The following is an 18,146-nucleotide window of genomic DNA, read 5'->3' as shown; positions in this document are numbered from 1 at the left end:
TTGATTTCAGATCTTTATCTATTTTTATAAATTCTCTCCCTTGTCTCTTTTTCTCAGCACTGTCGTTCTCTTTATTAGTGGATTTTTTTCTCCATGCTCAAAGTTCTTCATTGAAAATATAAAACTCTCCTAACTAACTCGGTGCATATTCTCTCCCATAATCAATGTCTCCTTCCTATCATACTCATAAGTAACCTTTGCAATGTTTAATAAGTAATATTCTACTTCACTCACTACAATCTGCTCTGGCCCACCATTATTCAGAAACTACTACAGATGGCCCTTATTGCCAAATTAGCGTACAGTTTTTTGTCTTCATTTTGAGTCTTGGCAGCATTTGGTACTGTTCTTTTTTGAAATTCATCCATTTTCTGGTCTTTAATTCCAGCACATCTCCACTGATTCTGGCTGTTTCCACTGGCTTCTTTCTTTTTTTGGTACCTGGCATTGAACTTACAACCTCCTGTTTGCCAGGTAGGCACTGTGCTGCTGACCTATATCCCTGATCCACGGTCTTTCTAAGCTTTCTCTTTCAGGTTTTCTGTTATTCTTATTTTATTTGGAATCTAATATTCTTATTCTTCCTTTAAATAAGTCCCTTTTTAATCCAGTCACCCAGGAGTCAATCCTATTATCTGCCTCCTCATTCATCCCTAAATCTAAATAGGAATCATTCTCTATAGTTTCTACCTCTTTTTCTTTTCTTTCTATTTTTGGTTTTTTGAGACACTGCTCTATAGTTCAGGCTAGCTCTAAATTCTTTATGTGGCACACGGTGGTCCTGACTCTCCAAGTGGTGGGATTATAGCATACACCACCATGCCCAGCTGTTTCTACCTCTAAATCTCTAATCTGTCCCTCTCTCTGCAGAAGTGTTGCTTTTTGTGTCAGCTCCAGCTGTCACTCATGTTGGTTATATTGATGATCCTAATTGGTCTCCTTGGTGTCACAACCCTCTGCTCCAATGACCTTTTAAAAAGGAACTTTTGTCATTTCCTGGCTTTAGATCTTGCAAAAACTTACAGATTCAGGATAAATGTCCTTATTTTTTGGCATAGCACAAAAGGCCCTTGATTTTCTAGATCATTGTCTACTTATCTCCTGCTACTCCCTCACAGGCATCTTGTGATTCTACCATATGGACTTGCTTGTAGTTCTGCAAAAGCAAACTTCATTACAGGAAAACATTATAAGGGAAATTCTAAGACTGCAATACCAAATCACTCCTAAAAACGCTATTTGTTTTTCTTTTGCTTCTATGGTTCATTTTATCTCTTTCATTTAGTTTCCACACCATATGGTTGGTGGTGCTTTACTTGAAAAAGAGTATGTTAAGACTGGTTGGTAAGTAAGTTTTAAAACACTATGAAGGCCTGCAGCGTAACTGCAAGATTAAATGCCTAGTACCAGGAGATGTTGTGAGACAACATACAATGAAACATAAAACTGTGAAATCCAGATAGAACAAATTCTGCCATTTCTCTAAACAGCAGCATTACTAAAAATTAAAAATGAATTCAGTCAAATCAAATGATTGTAGTTTGTATTTTGTGATAAGGCAGAGAAAGAGTATAAAAATGTTAAATACAAACTGTACATAATACTGAGAAAACTGTACATTTTCAATTACTGTTTTATATCTCAATTCTTTAATATTTTTTACTCTATTGCATATTTGTTGGGGTTTTATTATTAATTTCTGCTTTTTTTGACTGGTATATGTTTTTAGTATTTTCTTAGCAATAATCATTTTATAAACTGTTGATGAATGTATTGGCATATAGTTTTCACACAGACACTTACGTCTGATATATTTTCTAATAATGACACATTAAGATGGACCTTAAACATTTTCTAAACCCCTTTAGTTTGAAATTAATTTTAATAAACTTCATTTAAATAGATATGATCCAGTATATCAGTAACCATTCAGTTACTGCTATCTTAATTTCTATTTAAATAAAGTTAGGAAATAATCATCTGATCTTGTAATGAACAATGGAATTCTGTATTCTGGCTTTTTCAAGCTCTAGAACACTATGTTTACCAGGTATTTAAATTTTTTCTTTTTTAAATCCATGATTCATTTTAGAGACTAGGTTATTTCACTTGTCATTTGGCATCATGGATTTTATTATGACATTTCATGAAGTACATAGTCTTTTCTCAAGCTTTCTCTGAAAAAAAAAAAAAAAGAGTAACTAAAGTGGTCTAAGAGGATCTGTGATACTTAATTAAAAAACAGTTGGTGAATGTATCCTTAACCATGTCCTAAGACTGGTTTTCTCATTAATTCTTATGGAAAAGTACTGATCCACACAGAAACTCTTCACTTAGGAACTTAAAAATGTGTACATTTCATTTTAAAATTTTTATTCTTTTTGATTGCAGGAATAAACTATATGATGTGCTCATATGTACTAAATTTTTAAGAGCTACAGTTTTGGAGATTCACAAATGTTAAAAAAAACTAATTAAGCTATGATGTTTAGAGTAAAAGTTACCCTTTCCTCTCAAAAGCTGTCTCATCTTTCCAAAAATACATTTTTATATATATCAAAATACAGTATGGAGTTAAGGTAAATGATGGTAAGGAAAAAGGTGAATTTGTCTGGACAGACAAATGGAGAGGAGTGAAAAGGTGTTACTACTTTTTTTAATATTGCTTTAAAAATACTAGTTTGAAAGTTTTGTATTAAAGAGTAACAGACACAAGATAGAGATTATTATGAACTATACATTCCTACTAGCATAAATTCCTATCAAATAGCAAATATTCTCATATTTTAATACAGAAACAAAATTACCAGTGTTACTCACATTCCAAATCGCAATGTTCCAGAAACGTATGTTTGCCAGTGTGCACAATAAAACATGAATGTGCCAGCGAAGCAACAAAAAAACATCCAATCAGGATTTGTCCCAAGTTGTACTGCAATACATGTTCCAAGAACCACAAAAACTACAGAAGGAAAATTACAATGAAAACTTAACACTATGATTATCGAACATTATCTGAGCTGGACATGATTTTAGATGATACAAAAAAAAAAAAAACATTCTGTGAATGCATAATCTCCTCTTATTTATCAATGATAATAAGAAAATAGGATACAATCTTTTACATTGACTTTTATCTCATAACTTCAATCCCTTTTTTAGTACAGCATTTAGTGAAACCAAACCTTTTAAAAGCAAAACTGAAACATTTTGCTATTTTCTTTTTTTTTTTTTTTTTTTTGTCTTTTTCATTTTTCTCGGTACCAGGGATCAAACTCACGACCGCCTGCTTGCAAGGCAGGTGCTTATGCCGCTGAGCTAAATCCCCAGCCCCAGCATTTTGCTATTTTCTTTGAATAATCTCTTATTATTAAGAGTGGTGGTACTACTGAACAGTAAAAAGTTACAAGGCAAATTAGCAAAAGAAAATAGGAAAACAAAAAACAAAAAAAGAGCTTAAATAGTCCACAAAGGATCTATATGCATCTGACTAATAACTTTCTTATTCAGCAGATATCATTATAGGTAACATATAGACAAAAACTTCCTGTAATAATTTGGAAAATGACTGTCATGTCAACTGACAAACAGGATACCTGACATTCTATAATCAGCTGGTTAAGTAGCAGTCTGTCCAGATACCTAACTGATTTTATTCAGTGGAACATTTGAGGTTTTCCTAATTTGACTTTTAAAAGTTCTAAAAGCTTTTTTCCTTGTTTCCTTTGCAAGCTGGTATCAGGATACAGTAAAGCAATTATTCTAACATGTACCTATGAGGTGTGATCATGAAACTATGAATGTTTAATTAAAAATAATTGTTATAGTAAAAGACATGTTGAGATTAATCTCCCTCAAAATATTTCCCCTCCTATTGATCACACTTTTAGCATCATTTTTGCCACTTTATGAAGTAGTTCAGGAAGTCCTCTTTCATCGATGTCTTTTCTTGGTGGCCTTGGTTTCCTGAATGGATTAAAAACATCGCAGTAATTTCTGTCAAAAAACCCTCCACTTTATCCACTAGATATGGCACTCTGTGACTTTTGGTCCTTCTTCAAAGTAAAAGTGACGATGGAAAGTAAACATTCTGAATTGATTCAGGACATTGAGGTAGGTAATAGCCCATCTATGTAAAGACATTCACTAAAGAGGACTTGTAGAACTGCTTCACATAGTGGTAAGAATTATGGGATAAGTGTATTAAAAATAAGCAGAAGTAATTTGAATAGGATTAATGGCAATGCCTCATAACAAACTAAGTTAATGTTTACTGTATTTTTTGAGCACACTGTGTACTTATGCAAATCTGGATTCAGGAAGTAAAACCATTAGTCTTTTTTGTTTGTTTTCTTTAAATACCAAATGATAAGAAAATTAAGCAACTATATTTGAAAAAGGAGAGTTATAGATTCATTTAGTGTTGGAGGTGTAGTTCAATAAGAGAGAGCTTTCTCTAGCACACACAAGGCCCTTGGTTTGATCCCTAGCACTGAAGAAAAGAAAAATCATTTAGTTTCTTAATCTCTTTTTGCTCTAAACACATACTAGAATATTATATTAAAACTTCCAACATGGTACAAAAAAGATATATCCCTACACTCTACCTATAGCAATCCACTGAATCCTAGCATTTTACTGTTACATATATTTAACATGCTATTTGATATATAGGTATATGGTGACATGATTACTATAGTTAAGCAAATTAATTTACCATCTTTTATAGTTACTTTCTCTACTGTGTAGGAATGCTTAAAGCCTACTCCCTTAGCAAATTTTTCCATATACAAAACTGTTAAGCAGAATCCTGTTTACCTCTTGTTTTGTGTGTTTTTTTGTTTGTTTTATTTTTTTTGAGATATAGTCTCACTATGTAGAGTTTAGTCTGGCTCTGAATTCACTATATAGCCCAGGCTGGCCTTGAAACTATAGTGATCCTTCTGCCTCAGGAGGATTCTAAATGTTGGTATTATACCTAGATTCATCCTGGTCTTTTTTTATCTAAGCCCACATTATATATTTGTAATCTAAGTCTAAAATGTAATTTTAAATGTCTATTTAAGATCCACTTAAATACAGACTTTAACTTACCAAACCAGTCTTTTACTACTGTATTGTTACACATTTTTTGACAATGAAAATCTTAAGATTTTAAAAATTGGTTAAAAGCAATAGTTAAGGTTAAAAATAAGTATAAATGAATTTAATTGCCACATTTCCCAATGCTGAAAATAATGAACAACTATTAACCAAATTTATAGTCTTAAAATATACTAAAATGTAATACAAAATCACTTATTTTAGTAACTACATAAACCTCTTCTATATCGTAACACTGTTTATCACACTGTTGTTTATCAGTTAATAACGTTAACATTAAAAAAGCAGCAATAAGTACCTGTTGATAGCGAATCACAGCCATGATCAAAAAGTTCTCCTAAAGGAGAACTACTATTGGTTCTTCTTGCTTGTTTCCCATCTATAGCATCCAAAGACTGATAAATGAAAAGGCCACATGCACAAGCAATATATGCCCAGAGAGGTGCCTGCGAAATAAAATAAGAAAGGCAGGTATATTGTAGAATTATTAGCTACTGTGTCTGGATAATGTGCTACACATATTTTATGCTCATTCTCTGGAGACGTACAGCTAATTAGAAGCTATAGAAGACTTCCCATTACAGAAATGCCACATAATGAAGAACTTACTGAAAGAATTAGGATTGTTAGGAGAAATAACTTCTCAGCCTTTGGAAATATTCAAGGATATCTTGGATAACTTACAGTCAACTCTTCACATCCCTGGGATTCTACTCCATAGATTTACCCAACTGAGGCTTTAAAATATTTAGTATGTATCTATACTGAATATGTACAAACTCTTACTTTTGTCATTATTCCTTAACAATATAGCATAATGAGTACTTCCAAAGCATTTATATTTCATTAAGTATAAGAAATCTACTGATGAGTTAAAGTATAAGGAAGGATGTATGCAGGTTACATGCAAATATTATACCATTTTATAAAAGAGACTTAAATATCTGCAAATTTTACGATCTGCAAGAGTCCTACAACTAATTCCTTGTCCAAATGGTGACTGTAATTCACAGAAATCCTACAAGAGACTAGGGTAACTTTCTACAAGATTCTTCTCAGTGTTTTGATTTTAAGATTATGAGTCAATTAATTATAACCTACCATGCTAATCTCAGAAGGAGACCAGTGGATTAAACACATATTCCTATTGTGGAATCTAGTCTGGTCTTTAGTACCGCTAATACATACTATGAGCATTCAAGGGGAAATGACATATTGATTTTCCACATTTACTTAAGTAGGGTAATTTAAACTTCATCATTGGTTCATAAAACACTAGGGAAATGATGATCTAGTGCATATAGTGTTGAGAATATTATTTTTTAAATACTTATAGTTGTACCTTCAAGGAATAGTTTCTCTTCTCTCAGAAACTGAACTGCTGGTATTGAACTTAAATGTTATATATTTACAAAGAGAGCCTCTACTTGGTTTATTATCTTTAAGAAAGTATGTTTTATACCATTTTCACTGTTTTTCCATGCCCAGGTGATTAATATATTCTGCATAGCAAATAAGTTTCTATCTGAAAGAGATCTGTTTAGAATTCAGTTATTAGAAGTTAAGGATCTTCCCTGAAATATTTTCTTGATGGCCCATATCAGAGGACACTGAGGCTATTAAAAGAATCAAAGAATACTCCTTCCTTAAACTAGAGTTATAAATCTGGAAAGCAATTATGCAATCATATTTTACATGTAACAATACAGAAATGGGCAATTAATCCAGTGAGACGAAGAACCTACTGTTCTGGATGTTATGTTTACTACTTCTTGATTGTATTTTTAAAAAAATTGTTTGTTTTGTTTTGAGACAGAGTTTCAATTTTTCTGCTTCAGTCTTCTGTGTGCCACTACGTCCAGCTACTTGCAAAAGAATTCAGTAACAGACTGCACTACCTTACACAGAAGTCATTAGCCATGTCTAGCTATTTTACTTTAAATTAATTAAAATTGAATAAAATTAAAAATTCAGTTACAGTAGGTGCATTCTAAAGCTAAACAGCCACACGTGGCAATGGCTAAACACTGGACCATAGAGACATTTCTCAGCATCCCAGAAAATTTTACTGGACAGCTACACATTAGGAAACTGGAAACATAGGGACTTTTGGGGGTCTAAACTTAGTATCTTAAAGGTGTGAAAGATTATTAAGGATAGAGATTTAACTTCAACTATCAGTATACATAAAAAACAAGAAAAATAATTACATACATAATAAAGATAGAATAAGGCTCTCTTCTGATTTTCCTGTAAATATATCTATAGTATATTAACCTAATATTTATATACTTCTTTCTTGTTCCCATTATTTTACAACTCTCAGAGGTAAACAAACACTTTGTAATTCTAAAAGTACAGTCTCAGTTAACAGCTTCGGAAAGATACTACATGAGGAACACATGCATCAGTTATGCTATCATTAATCCTGGAAGATGGGTAGGGGACTAAAACCAGCCTGCAAAATTTTGCAGAGATCATCTTATATGAGTCAACTAAGGTAAAAACTGACAAATACATGGTATTTCTGAACTTCTCAAACAGAGATGCATATAAATGTACACATATGTTGGCCAGAGAGCTTTTTTTCCTTGGGAGGACACATCAGAAAAAGTTGTTATACATGGTTATGTTTGAGTAGAGGTATTGGAGGAAGGGGTAAGAAGCAAAGGTAGGTAAAAGAGGAAGATTTTACATTCTGTATATACTCTTTTTTTTTGATTTTCATATGTACTTTTTCACCCTTTGCTTTTTAAGATCAATCAAAGCTTACTGGGTAGTGAAATTATGGGCAATGTACCATTTTAATTGTCTTTCTATACTAAGAAAAATCTAACAAGTGAGTAGAATCAAAAGCATTAATCTTACCAATAAAAAAATCAAAACCAAATGAGCATTTAAATCAAAATTTATCACCAGATTCCAAAACGCTGTATACAAATCCAGAATAACTCTTACTGGTAAGTAGTAGCTCAGATTTGATTTTCAAGTGTACAAAATAGATAATACTAACATCCTTTATCTGTCTTCTATAGAAAGCATATTAACATACATTAAGTAGTAAGACAAAAATCCAAATTAATGATACAAAAAAGAAACTAGCTGATGGAGTTTAAATACTTAGTAATACACAAATCAAGGGGTTGGGAATATTTTGATACTCTCTATGAAAAACAGAAATCATCCAGGCAAAGTGCCTCATACTGGTAATCCCAGCACTCTGGGAATTGAGATCCCACACACAAGTCTTGCCCAGACAACATCTTTTGTTTTGTTTTCTTGACAGAGTCTTGCTACGTAGCCCAGGCTGGCCTTGAACTCCAGTGGTCCTCCTGCTTTAGCTTCCCCAGTGCTGGGATCACACGCATGCAACACTTTGCCTGGCCCAGTCCAGATAACTTAGTGAAAACTTTGTTTGACAATAAGAAACAAAAATGGTTGGGGATGTAACTCAGTACAAAGGTCCTGGGTTTAGTCTGTGATATCACACATAAAAGAGAGAAAGAGGAAGACAAGAGATTGAGAGTGCCCTGGGATGCCATGGCAGAGAACTGTTAAGTTCCAGCCAAATTTGGGTAATTGGCAAACTGTCTTTAAAAAAAAAAAAAAAAAAAAAAAAAAGCTGAAAATAGAGCCAAGTATAAAGATCCATTCTATCTTTCTATCCTTAGGAATTTAAAAATAAGTACTAACTCATTTTCCTTTCTTAACTACTAGGAAGTGTACCTTCTATTACAACAAAAAACTGAAACAGTATAAAGTAAAATAGTCAACTAGTTAACTTTTCATTGCTGGGACAAAATATCTGACAAACCTTTTAAAGGAGAAAAGGTTTACTTTGGTTCACAGTTTCAAAGATTCAGTCCATACTCAGCTGCTTGGGGCTAGTAAAATCACAAAAGTCACAACTCCATGATCTACTTCCTCCAATGAGGCTTCACCTACCCAACACAGTCCAAACTTATCTAGGGGCTAAATCCAATCACCTCTTAATTCAATCAAATTGGCAAGTAAGATCAACTGGCACAAATGGTGATGTTCTTTTCTGTCAGAAAGACTATCTGAAACTGATTCATTAAAAACAAACATGGAAAGTTCATAATACATACATATGAAAAGGCCCAAAAGAATTACAGCCATAATGAATGAAAACTTTCCTGAATGATAAATGTACCTCCAACACACTTGTTAGCAAAAATATAAAAATTTAGGGAGTTAGGTAAATTTATGACTCCATATATTATGTATCAGAGAAAATCAGGAATGGGAGAGGTTGCAGGAAGAAAAAGTTTGTATTTAACCTTTTTTTGACAAATGTAGTAATAACCACCTCGTCATATGCTAGGTACCCTGAATGCATGATCTTATTTAATATAATACTCAGTATACTACAAATAAAATTGAGAATGATTAAGTATGACTAAGAAAATTTACATACCTTACTGAAGATCAGAGATAATAAGGACCTATCATGGAAGACACCATGACCTATTTTAATGCCTTCTGACTTGAGCTTAGCAAGTTGTTTTTCCTTGCAGAGCAATAAACAGTGGCTTAGTTATGGTCTACCTTGGTTCATCCCAGTAGCGATTTAGAAAATTTTCCTATGATCAGAGTATTTTTTTATTCTGAAAGTTCCCTAGAGTTTTAATCAATTCTGGGGTTACAGCAATAATTCCAAATCACTTAAGAACAGTGGCCAAGTAAAATAATGAAAAGAAACATGATATCTGGTATGCAGTATATGTTAATGGCTGAGCTACTTTTGAATCTACTGTCACTCACTGAACCCCATCCTCTATTTACTTTAGGACTATTGGAGGGCTTTCATTGGAATCAATCTACCTTCCTTCTCTCACATACCTATACCTATAAAGACATGAGAGATCTGTGTAAAAAGTGTTCAGAGCTCAGGTAAGCTCCATGTGAAACAATTCAAAGGACATATGATAAACAAATCCCAGGACATCTTTAAGCAACTGTACTGGTTTTTGCTATTAAAGGTCTTGATTGAGGTAGAACAGGATACTGAAGAAAAAAAGGGAAAATCAGAAATATATAATCTATATTAACAATGTTTGCATGGTAGAAAGGAATTAAAGACATTCAAGGTGGTGGAAATAACTACCTGGAGGGTAAAAATCACATTTTTACAGGTAACCGTAAACTTTAATAGCCATTCACTTTAAGAGATATATATAGAAACAAATGAACTGAAGAAAATAGCAAAGAATCGGATTTTGGTCATCCTATCTCCAAGGACAAGTCACCTAAAAAGATTGCTTTAAAAAATTACTTCAAACTTAAACCAAGATAATGAAAGATCTGGCCATTATGATCTCATACAGTATATAGTCATGACATGTTTTGTTGAAGATCATCTTCTATCTTCCTGTAACCTGAGATTGATTATTCTGATTAATACAGGCAAAACACGTATTTCTAATTCTGTTTTATCTAATTTAGTTTACCATTTAACAAGGAAATCTTAAAATGAAAGAAATAAACATTAATTTACCCATTCTGATCAAGAGTAATGGTTTTGCTTTCAAGCAATGAGTAAACATAGTAATAGAAATAGGTATGAATTTGAACCATAGTAATAGAACCATAGTAATAGAAAAGAGGTATGAATTTGAGAAGGTCTATGTAGAATCTTTGTAAGTAATACTACGCTTCCTTTCTTAATGGCAGTCAGGATGGGAGACAGGAGAGAAAACATATCACTCTGACTTTTTCCTTTCCCCATCAGATTATAGTGAAATACATAAAGTCGTTAAGCCATATTTGTTTTTAGAAGAAAAGAGACATTCAACAATTCTCACTGGAATGGAAAAAAATACTTTTGATAAGGCTAATTTACAGTTATGCTACCTTAAATACCAGAGATGTTTCTCTCTGATCATTTTAAACTTTGCTAAGGCTTTATTCACTCATCTAAAAAAGTGGGGGAGATGGGGTTCTTTTGTAAAAGGATGGGACTGTATATGTTAATTTCTGCTAGTATTAATTTACCTGCTAGGATCAACCTTCGCATAAAGTTGATTGTACTTACCATTTTATTAATATAGTGTACATTAATATAGTTTTACATTAATATAGTGTATATGTATTTAAAAATAGCTGACAGCTGTCACATTGTCTTACCTTTAATTAAAATGACCCAAAAATCCCACCTGTAATGTTTCTGGTAGAAAATAAATATTGTTACAACCGTTTAAGAAAGTCCCTCTTACCTGTTCTGTAGCTGTGGGGCAGTAGAAGACTAATAAAATAGTTGTACAGATGTTTATCAATAGTCCAATGATAGTGATGAGATTTGGGGCAATCCAGGAGGGCACTCTCCCAACTAACCATTCCCAATAACCCTGCATTAAAGGCTCAAGCAGGGACCGTCCAGCACTCTGGTATCTGTGTTCTTCTAGTCGTTTTAGCTGGTGTCTTGACAATGGTGGTGTAGGTAACTGAAACAATTTACTTAATACACATCCTGTAGTACTCATATGCCCGAAGCCCATGGAGGACTCCGGATGAAAATCTCCACATCGTTTCCTTGTTGACCGATGCCCACTCATGGATCTTGGCTTTCTTTAATTTGGAAAGAGCAACTTATCCTGTTTTGTAGATTTTTGTGGCTAGTATTTATCTGGAAATAAAAAGACATTTGTCAGTTACTACTTAGTATCAGTACATTAAAAAAAATTCAATCTGCTAATAGAATAATACTAAACAGGAATTAAAACTAGGGGCCAAATTTTGCTTCTGGTTCGTGTTGAAGGTGTATAACCTCACCTAAAAGTGAACATTAAGAGATTTTAATAGTCATAGTTCTTGTTACCTTAGTTTGTCTAATCTTAAAGTTCATACTTCTTTCTACTACTCTCAGTTTATACATATATATGAAAATTGATGCTCCAAGGCTAGCAGTTTTACTATTAATATCAGAAGAATGACTCAGTTGAAATGGTTCTTTCAACTAAAACCTAGATTTTTAATGAAATAGCTAATATTTATAAAGCATTTTCATTATAGTATTTAAAACTAAGTACTTTTTGTATGTAAACTAACTTAATTCTCATGATTAAGTTAATTAATAGGTACTATTAATTATCTTCATTTTTTTTTACAGAAAAAGAAACTAAGGCAAAGTGAGGCTAATTAACCTGTCCAAATCACACATCTTATACATGGTGTTAAGACAAATCCAAGATTTCTGTCTAAGCTAAGTTGAAAAATGAAACTTATTGGTGAAAGAGGATATAGACCATATTCCAGTTGGGAAATAGCAGCAAAAGAAGTAAAAAGTAGTATTTCTCAGTATTGTGACCTAATGATATGGGGTAATAAAAAAACAAAGATAAATAGATTAAATAATTACTACTAATAAAATACTTTAATTCCTGAAGTATTTTTATTTGGTTTAGAAAAGATAACATACTTTACTATAACTAAGGAAATAGCACATGATTTCAATAGTTTTAAGTGGTGATGGTCTAGAGTAAGGTGGTAAAAATGGAAATATAGAAGACAGTCAAGTTTATAGATAATTTCTTAGGAATTAACTTGGAGAAATCAGCAGAAAGAACCTAGGTATTAAATATGAAAAGTGAAGCAGCAGCAGAAAAAAAAGAGTCTAATGGAGTATGCTGGGAAGCTGAGGTAAGAGGATCACAAATTTCAGCCCAACCCGTGCAACTTAATGAAACCCTCCCTGAAAATTTAAAAATAAATAAACAAATTTAAAACAATAAAAAGGGTTGTGGATGTAGTTTGGTGTGATGCCCTGTGCTCAATCCCCTGTACCATTAAAAAAATACGTCAGTAATGAGAGATTACTGGCCCTCGTGTCAAAAGGAAAAGTTGCGAAGAAAATTCCTTTGCTATTCTGTGGCTTTTTGGAGGGAGAGAGTGAAACTAGCAGTAAGCACAGGGAGATAAAAACATATTCAAGTTTTTAAAAGAATGTTTCCTTTTTGTTTCATTTGTCTTTTGGGAGTGCTATGGATTGATCCCAGACCATATGCCACACAAGCACTCTACCCTCAGACCAACACTACCTCCTTTCCTTACTTTCACTTTCACTTTCTCTCTCTCTCTCTCTCTCTCTCTCTCTCTCTCTCTCTCTCTCTCTCTCTAACTTGCGTGTTTCCATACGTTGCCCAAGCTAGACTCTTACTCTCCGATTTAAGCAATCTTTCTGCCTCAGCTTCCAAAGTAACTAGGACTATAGGCATGAGCCATTGCATCGGGTTGATACATACAACTTTTAAGTAGACATGTTTTAGAGTAAATCAAAAGTCTTGAGTTTAAGAGCTGAAAATTTCAAGTCATCATTTAGAAGCTATGGCCCAAAGACTAGAAAGGAGAAAATTTCAAAAATATGAGTTTGCAGGAAACTCATTGTGCTTAGGAGGAGGGACAGAAACCCACAGATAAGGTGGGTTGGCTGTGGGTGTGGGTGAGGAGAAAGACAAATACAAATAACAAAAAAGAACAATCTTAATTGGACTAAAAGAAAGGAGTCTGGCATTGAAGCAAGAAAGACATACTTTGATCTTCTGATTGAAAACTATTAAGAAAACAACATAAATTCCCAGAACTTGTGCGCTATGGTAATACAGAATGTGATAATGTGTAGGACATCTCAACAGTGGATCTAGTATCATGTCCAGTAGTCACCCTTGCTTTTTTTGGTGTGTGTGACACGTTTTATTCCCTTGGCAAGATGGCCAAAAATTAGAAAAGGACATACAACAGATGGGGAAGTGTGTGTGTGTATGGTGGTGGGGTGCAAAAGAATACTCAAACAGGATAGGCTAGACATGTAGATATAATGTTGGTGACCATATACAGGCCAGGACTTCCTCCTTATATCTCTATAAATATCAACTTCTAATTTTTTTTTTTTTTTGTCTTTTTCCTTTTTATCGGTACCAGGGATCGAACTCACGACTGCCTGCTTGCAAGGCAGGCGCTTATGCCGCTGAGCTAAATCTCCAGCCCCAACTTCTAAATTTTAATTTTTAAATGATGTACAGTAGTACCCAAGGCCTCTATCAATCATGTACTTCAACATTTGGTTCAAAAAACAGTCACTCTAGTCAAGCTAACTTCATAAAGTAATTTTAAAACCTCAAAAGAATCAATGCCACAGTTTAACTATGGATCTCTAAAATAAAAAATATTTAATATTTCAAACCAACAATGCAAATCGAAGCTAACTCCTTACTAATTTAAAGAATTCTTCTTCACAACTGCATCACAGGGCTATTTATTAAAATTGTTTAAGCAACGTTTTTATAATGTTAAACATCCTGTGATGAGATCACTTGAAATCAAATAACACTGACAATGACCAAAACGCTTAGTTTTCTAGTACCCAAACTTTTTCCAATCAATTGGAATGATACATTTTCATATTAGGTAAACTGCCATGAGCTCTTATGCAGCTGTATTTGAAAGAATAAAAAATTTAGTCAATTTGTATTTTATTGTTGCAGTGTTCAATTCTCTTACTACTAAAAAAAAAGGTAATACCTCGAGCCTGCTTTTGACATTGAACAGCTCTAAGAAACTGATCCTCATGGTTTTAAATTTGAACATTTGGCAGGACTAGATGACCTAGACATTTTTAACTTTTTATTTCTCCTTTAGAAACATCTACATTTTGACAATTTAGATTTAGCCATTACATAATTTATACATGAAAAGAGATAATTGAGTTTTTGATGAGTTTTCTTGCTAACATTTCACTTTGATAACAGTATGTCTATGAAGCTATTAGCAACAACATTGTAAATATACTCAAATATGATAGCCTCTAACATAAAAATGTTAAGTCTACTTTGCTGTGGACACATACAAGATTGCTGACACTTTCACATGCCAACCTCCTTCCTTCCTTCCTTTCTTTCTCTTTTCTCTGTCTTTCCTTTTTTATGACCTTTTTGAAACAAGGTTTCACTATACAGTTCAGACTGATCTTCAACTCCCTTTGTAGCAAGGCTGGCTTCAAACTTGAAGTGATCTTCCTGCCTCAGCCTCCCAAGTGCTGAGATTACAGGTGTGTGCCACCTCACTGGGTTCATTTTTTTTTTTTCCTCTTGTAGTGAAAACCATCTCAAGAAACAGAGAAGTTCTTATGTTTTAGCAAATGAAAAGTAAGCATATGTCAATTGAGCAGGTGGCTACAACAGGAAGATCAGGGCTACTGTATACATGGAGAAAGGGGAAAAGGATATGAGAATGGAAATAAGGAAAGGAAGCACAACTATTACAAAAATTATCTAAGCACTTACGAATTTTATATGGAATCAGTTCTATGCCAAAAAGTGTAAGCACTAAAAAACAAAGTGTTGAGCCAGAAAATAGCTTGCAGTACACACTTTTAAACAGTTGTTGAAATTTTTGAAGAACTAGCTTTTATACTAAACAGAGGAAAAGAAGGAACCTGACATCTTAAGAGCTGGAGGAAGAATAGTCTATGAGGCAGGAAAGAACTTGTCTTGTTTATGTACCTGAAAAATCACAAAGGCTGCAAAAGCAAGAAAACATGAAGTTTGAAGAGTTGCAGGAATGCAGAGGTTTATAGACTATGGCAAAAACTTGAGGTTTTATTGATAAAATGGTAAATTTGACAAAATGTAGTATTTTTCTGATATAATCACTAATTAGTTTATAATAAACTTACAATTTTGGAGCATAGTTAAATCGATAACTGAGAATGTATTTTTATACATCACATAAGTGAATATTTTAAACTGTAAAAAATTCCTATCATCTGTAATTCAGTTTATGATAGTACTGATTGAAATAGTGATTGCAACCATTCTGTTTGCTATAACCTGGCTCTAGAGCTCTGCTCCCTTTGTAGTACACATTGCATGGAATGTTTTCTGCCTGTTGACCTGTTTTGTTTCTTTTCACATACTGCCCAGTAAGCTCCATGAACGCAGGGGCCGACCCTATTTTGTTAACATTCTTTTCCCACAATCTCATACTGTTTCACCTAGTAGGTAAGTAGGTAATCAAATATGATTCATCTAATGTTATTGAGCACTCTGAGTTGTTTTAGACCCTACAGGAATTTCAAGAAAAACAAATACACCATTCTGTACTCTTAAGAAGCTCAAAAGGTTGGGGGTAATGTTATACACAACTAAATTACAACATGCTGTCAACAAACTGCATAGTCCAAAGAAGACATTTAGTCTTACAAAGCACTTTCTTTGTGCAGGAGTGGATAATTATATGAAAAGGTCAATGAAAGTACAAAATATAATCAGATATTTAATGAAAACATTTACTAAAATTACAATTTATAAGTCTTAAAACATCCAGCATGCAGAACATTTGTACTTATGGCAATTGAAGATAATGGCATCCCACTTACTTTATTCCTACTGTGGACTTCAGCATGAAGTGAACATCTAACACGTATTACATTTAAACAAAAAACAAAACCCATAAAACTCCAATTGCTGAGCAGAGCATAAAGTAAACTTACACAACATCCGACCTGTTGTGTGAAATTCCAGAATTTCCACTCCTCCTCCCCACGTCTAAAGGTGCCAAGTTTTGATCTGCACTGATTCAGCAGTATGTTTACAATCCCTTCATTGGGAACTGGGTAGTACATAGGTCTTTCCCACCTTTATGGCACTGCTAAAGGAAAATACTAACGGTCAACACTATCTGGAAAGAGGGTAAGTAATAAAGAACAAGTGAAAAAAGGAAGAAAAAAGAAAAACAACAGGATCACAGGATTCAGTTCAATGTTATTTTACAAAAAATTTGTAAAGTTTTCAAAAACAAGGGGCTTTTCGGCAGACTTGGAAAAGTGGTAGTGTGTAATACAACCTGGATCTAGTACTTTGTAGAAGTGAAACTATGCATTTTTTAAAAAAGGAAATAATTTTTTCCTAGGGGACAAAGGAAAAAAAAGCAACACCCTCACATTTTAGAAGTTATTTTCTATTCAGAACTGTACAGTATGATCCTTAAAAAGAACACAACAGCACCTTCTGCTAGTTTTACCTAATTTATTTGTCTAAAAAATTTACCTAATTTATTTCTTACATTAAGGGTTGTGAAGACAAGTTGCTCAAAGACTTTTAAGTAGTTTTTTTCACAGCACAGAATGAATATGCAGCTTTTATAACTTTAATTCCTGCAATTTTATATGAATGTCAATGACTCTAAATTGGCAATGTTACAAATGTCCTTTCCACAATATTGTGTTTTGAGTCAGTCACTCTAATACACCAGTATTTGTTCACATTCCTAGTAGTTCGGGAGTAGGAACGGAATATTATGAACATATAAAAGGAAACATTAATACTTGTTGAAAAGCAATTTTGCTCACTGTCATAATATACACTCAGTGATAAGCTACAAGACTTCAGGCAAAATCATATATTCAACAGTAATGATGCAAAGTGACAAAAATGCTAACCACCAAACTGGAAAAAAGAAACACAGCTAAATGTAAAGATCTCATTCATCCAAACATTCCTGGGAACACCGGCAAACACGACATCTGATATCTTTTCTCTTTCTCTCACCGAAATAAAATTTCACCGGGAATCTCAGAGCTTGTCAAAACGATCTGAAATTTCTAGAAGTTGCTGATCAAGAAGTGAGGCCCAGCTACAAAACACCACCATCACATTCCAAAAGTAAGTCAAAGCAGGCACGGGATGCTACCAGGTTTGTGGACTGGCATGCACCTGGGCAGGAGGGTGTGGACGTGACAGGCAAGGTCGGTTTCAGGCAGGCAGCGCCCTAGCCCCGGACCCGCTCAACACCGGCTAGCGGCGGCCCTTGCTACTGGGACTTCGCTCCCACGTTGCTCTCAGACTCCCGGGCCAGGGCTCCGCCACCTCAGGCTCCAGAGCCCCCTCGGAGAGAAGTCAGTCGCCCCTAGCCGTCCCCACAACCCCGCGCGCGAGGCTACCCTACGAGAGGAGGAAGAACCCCATCCGCCTTGGCTAGCCAAGCACACCACACCGCAGCGCCCACCCGAGCTTCCAGCACATTCTCCA

The 18,146-nt window shown here is 34.0% G+C and overlaps 1 protein-coding gene across 5 annotated transcripts in view; it reads right to left on the bottom strand.

The window, feature by feature from the left end:
* The window catches only part of Cept1 (choline/ethanolamine phosphotransferase 1), a 37,690-nt gene that overhangs the window by 19,354 nt on the left and 190 nt on the right, over positions 1 to 18,146 (bottom strand). For 2 of the 5 annotated variants that reach the window (XM_013142816.3, XM_003479225.5), the window contains exons 2-4: positions 11,340 to 11,749; positions 5,402 to 5,549; positions 2,821 to 2,962 (exon numbers count right to left, since the gene is read on the bottom strand). In XM_013142816.3, the coding sequence (XP_012998270.1) occupies positions 2,821 to 2,962; positions 5,402 to 5,549; positions 11,340 to 11,678 (629 nt within the window). In that variant the 5' untranslated portion in view covers positions 11,679 to 11,749. Of the gene's footprint in view, positions 1 to 2,820; positions 2,963 to 5,401; positions 5,550 to 11,339; positions 11,750 to 16,609; positions 16,768 to 17,666; positions 17,804 to 18,146 lie in introns of those variants that run through there. The other 3 variants (XM_013142815.3, XM_023561232.2, XM_063255630.1) reach the window with 3 other exon arrangements.

This window comes from Cavia porcellus, unplaced genomic scaffold (genome assembly GCF_034190915.1).
Source record: "Cavia porcellus strain 051 isolate PalLab524CR breed Dunkin Hartley unplaced genomic scaffold, mCavPor4.1 scaffold_1, whole genome shotgun sequence".
NCBI lineage: Eukaryota > Metazoa > Chordata > Mammalia > Rodentia > Caviidae > Cavia > Cavia porcellus.
Note: the sequence above shows the minus strand (reverse complement) of the source record. Positions and strands in the feature narration are given on the sequence as shown.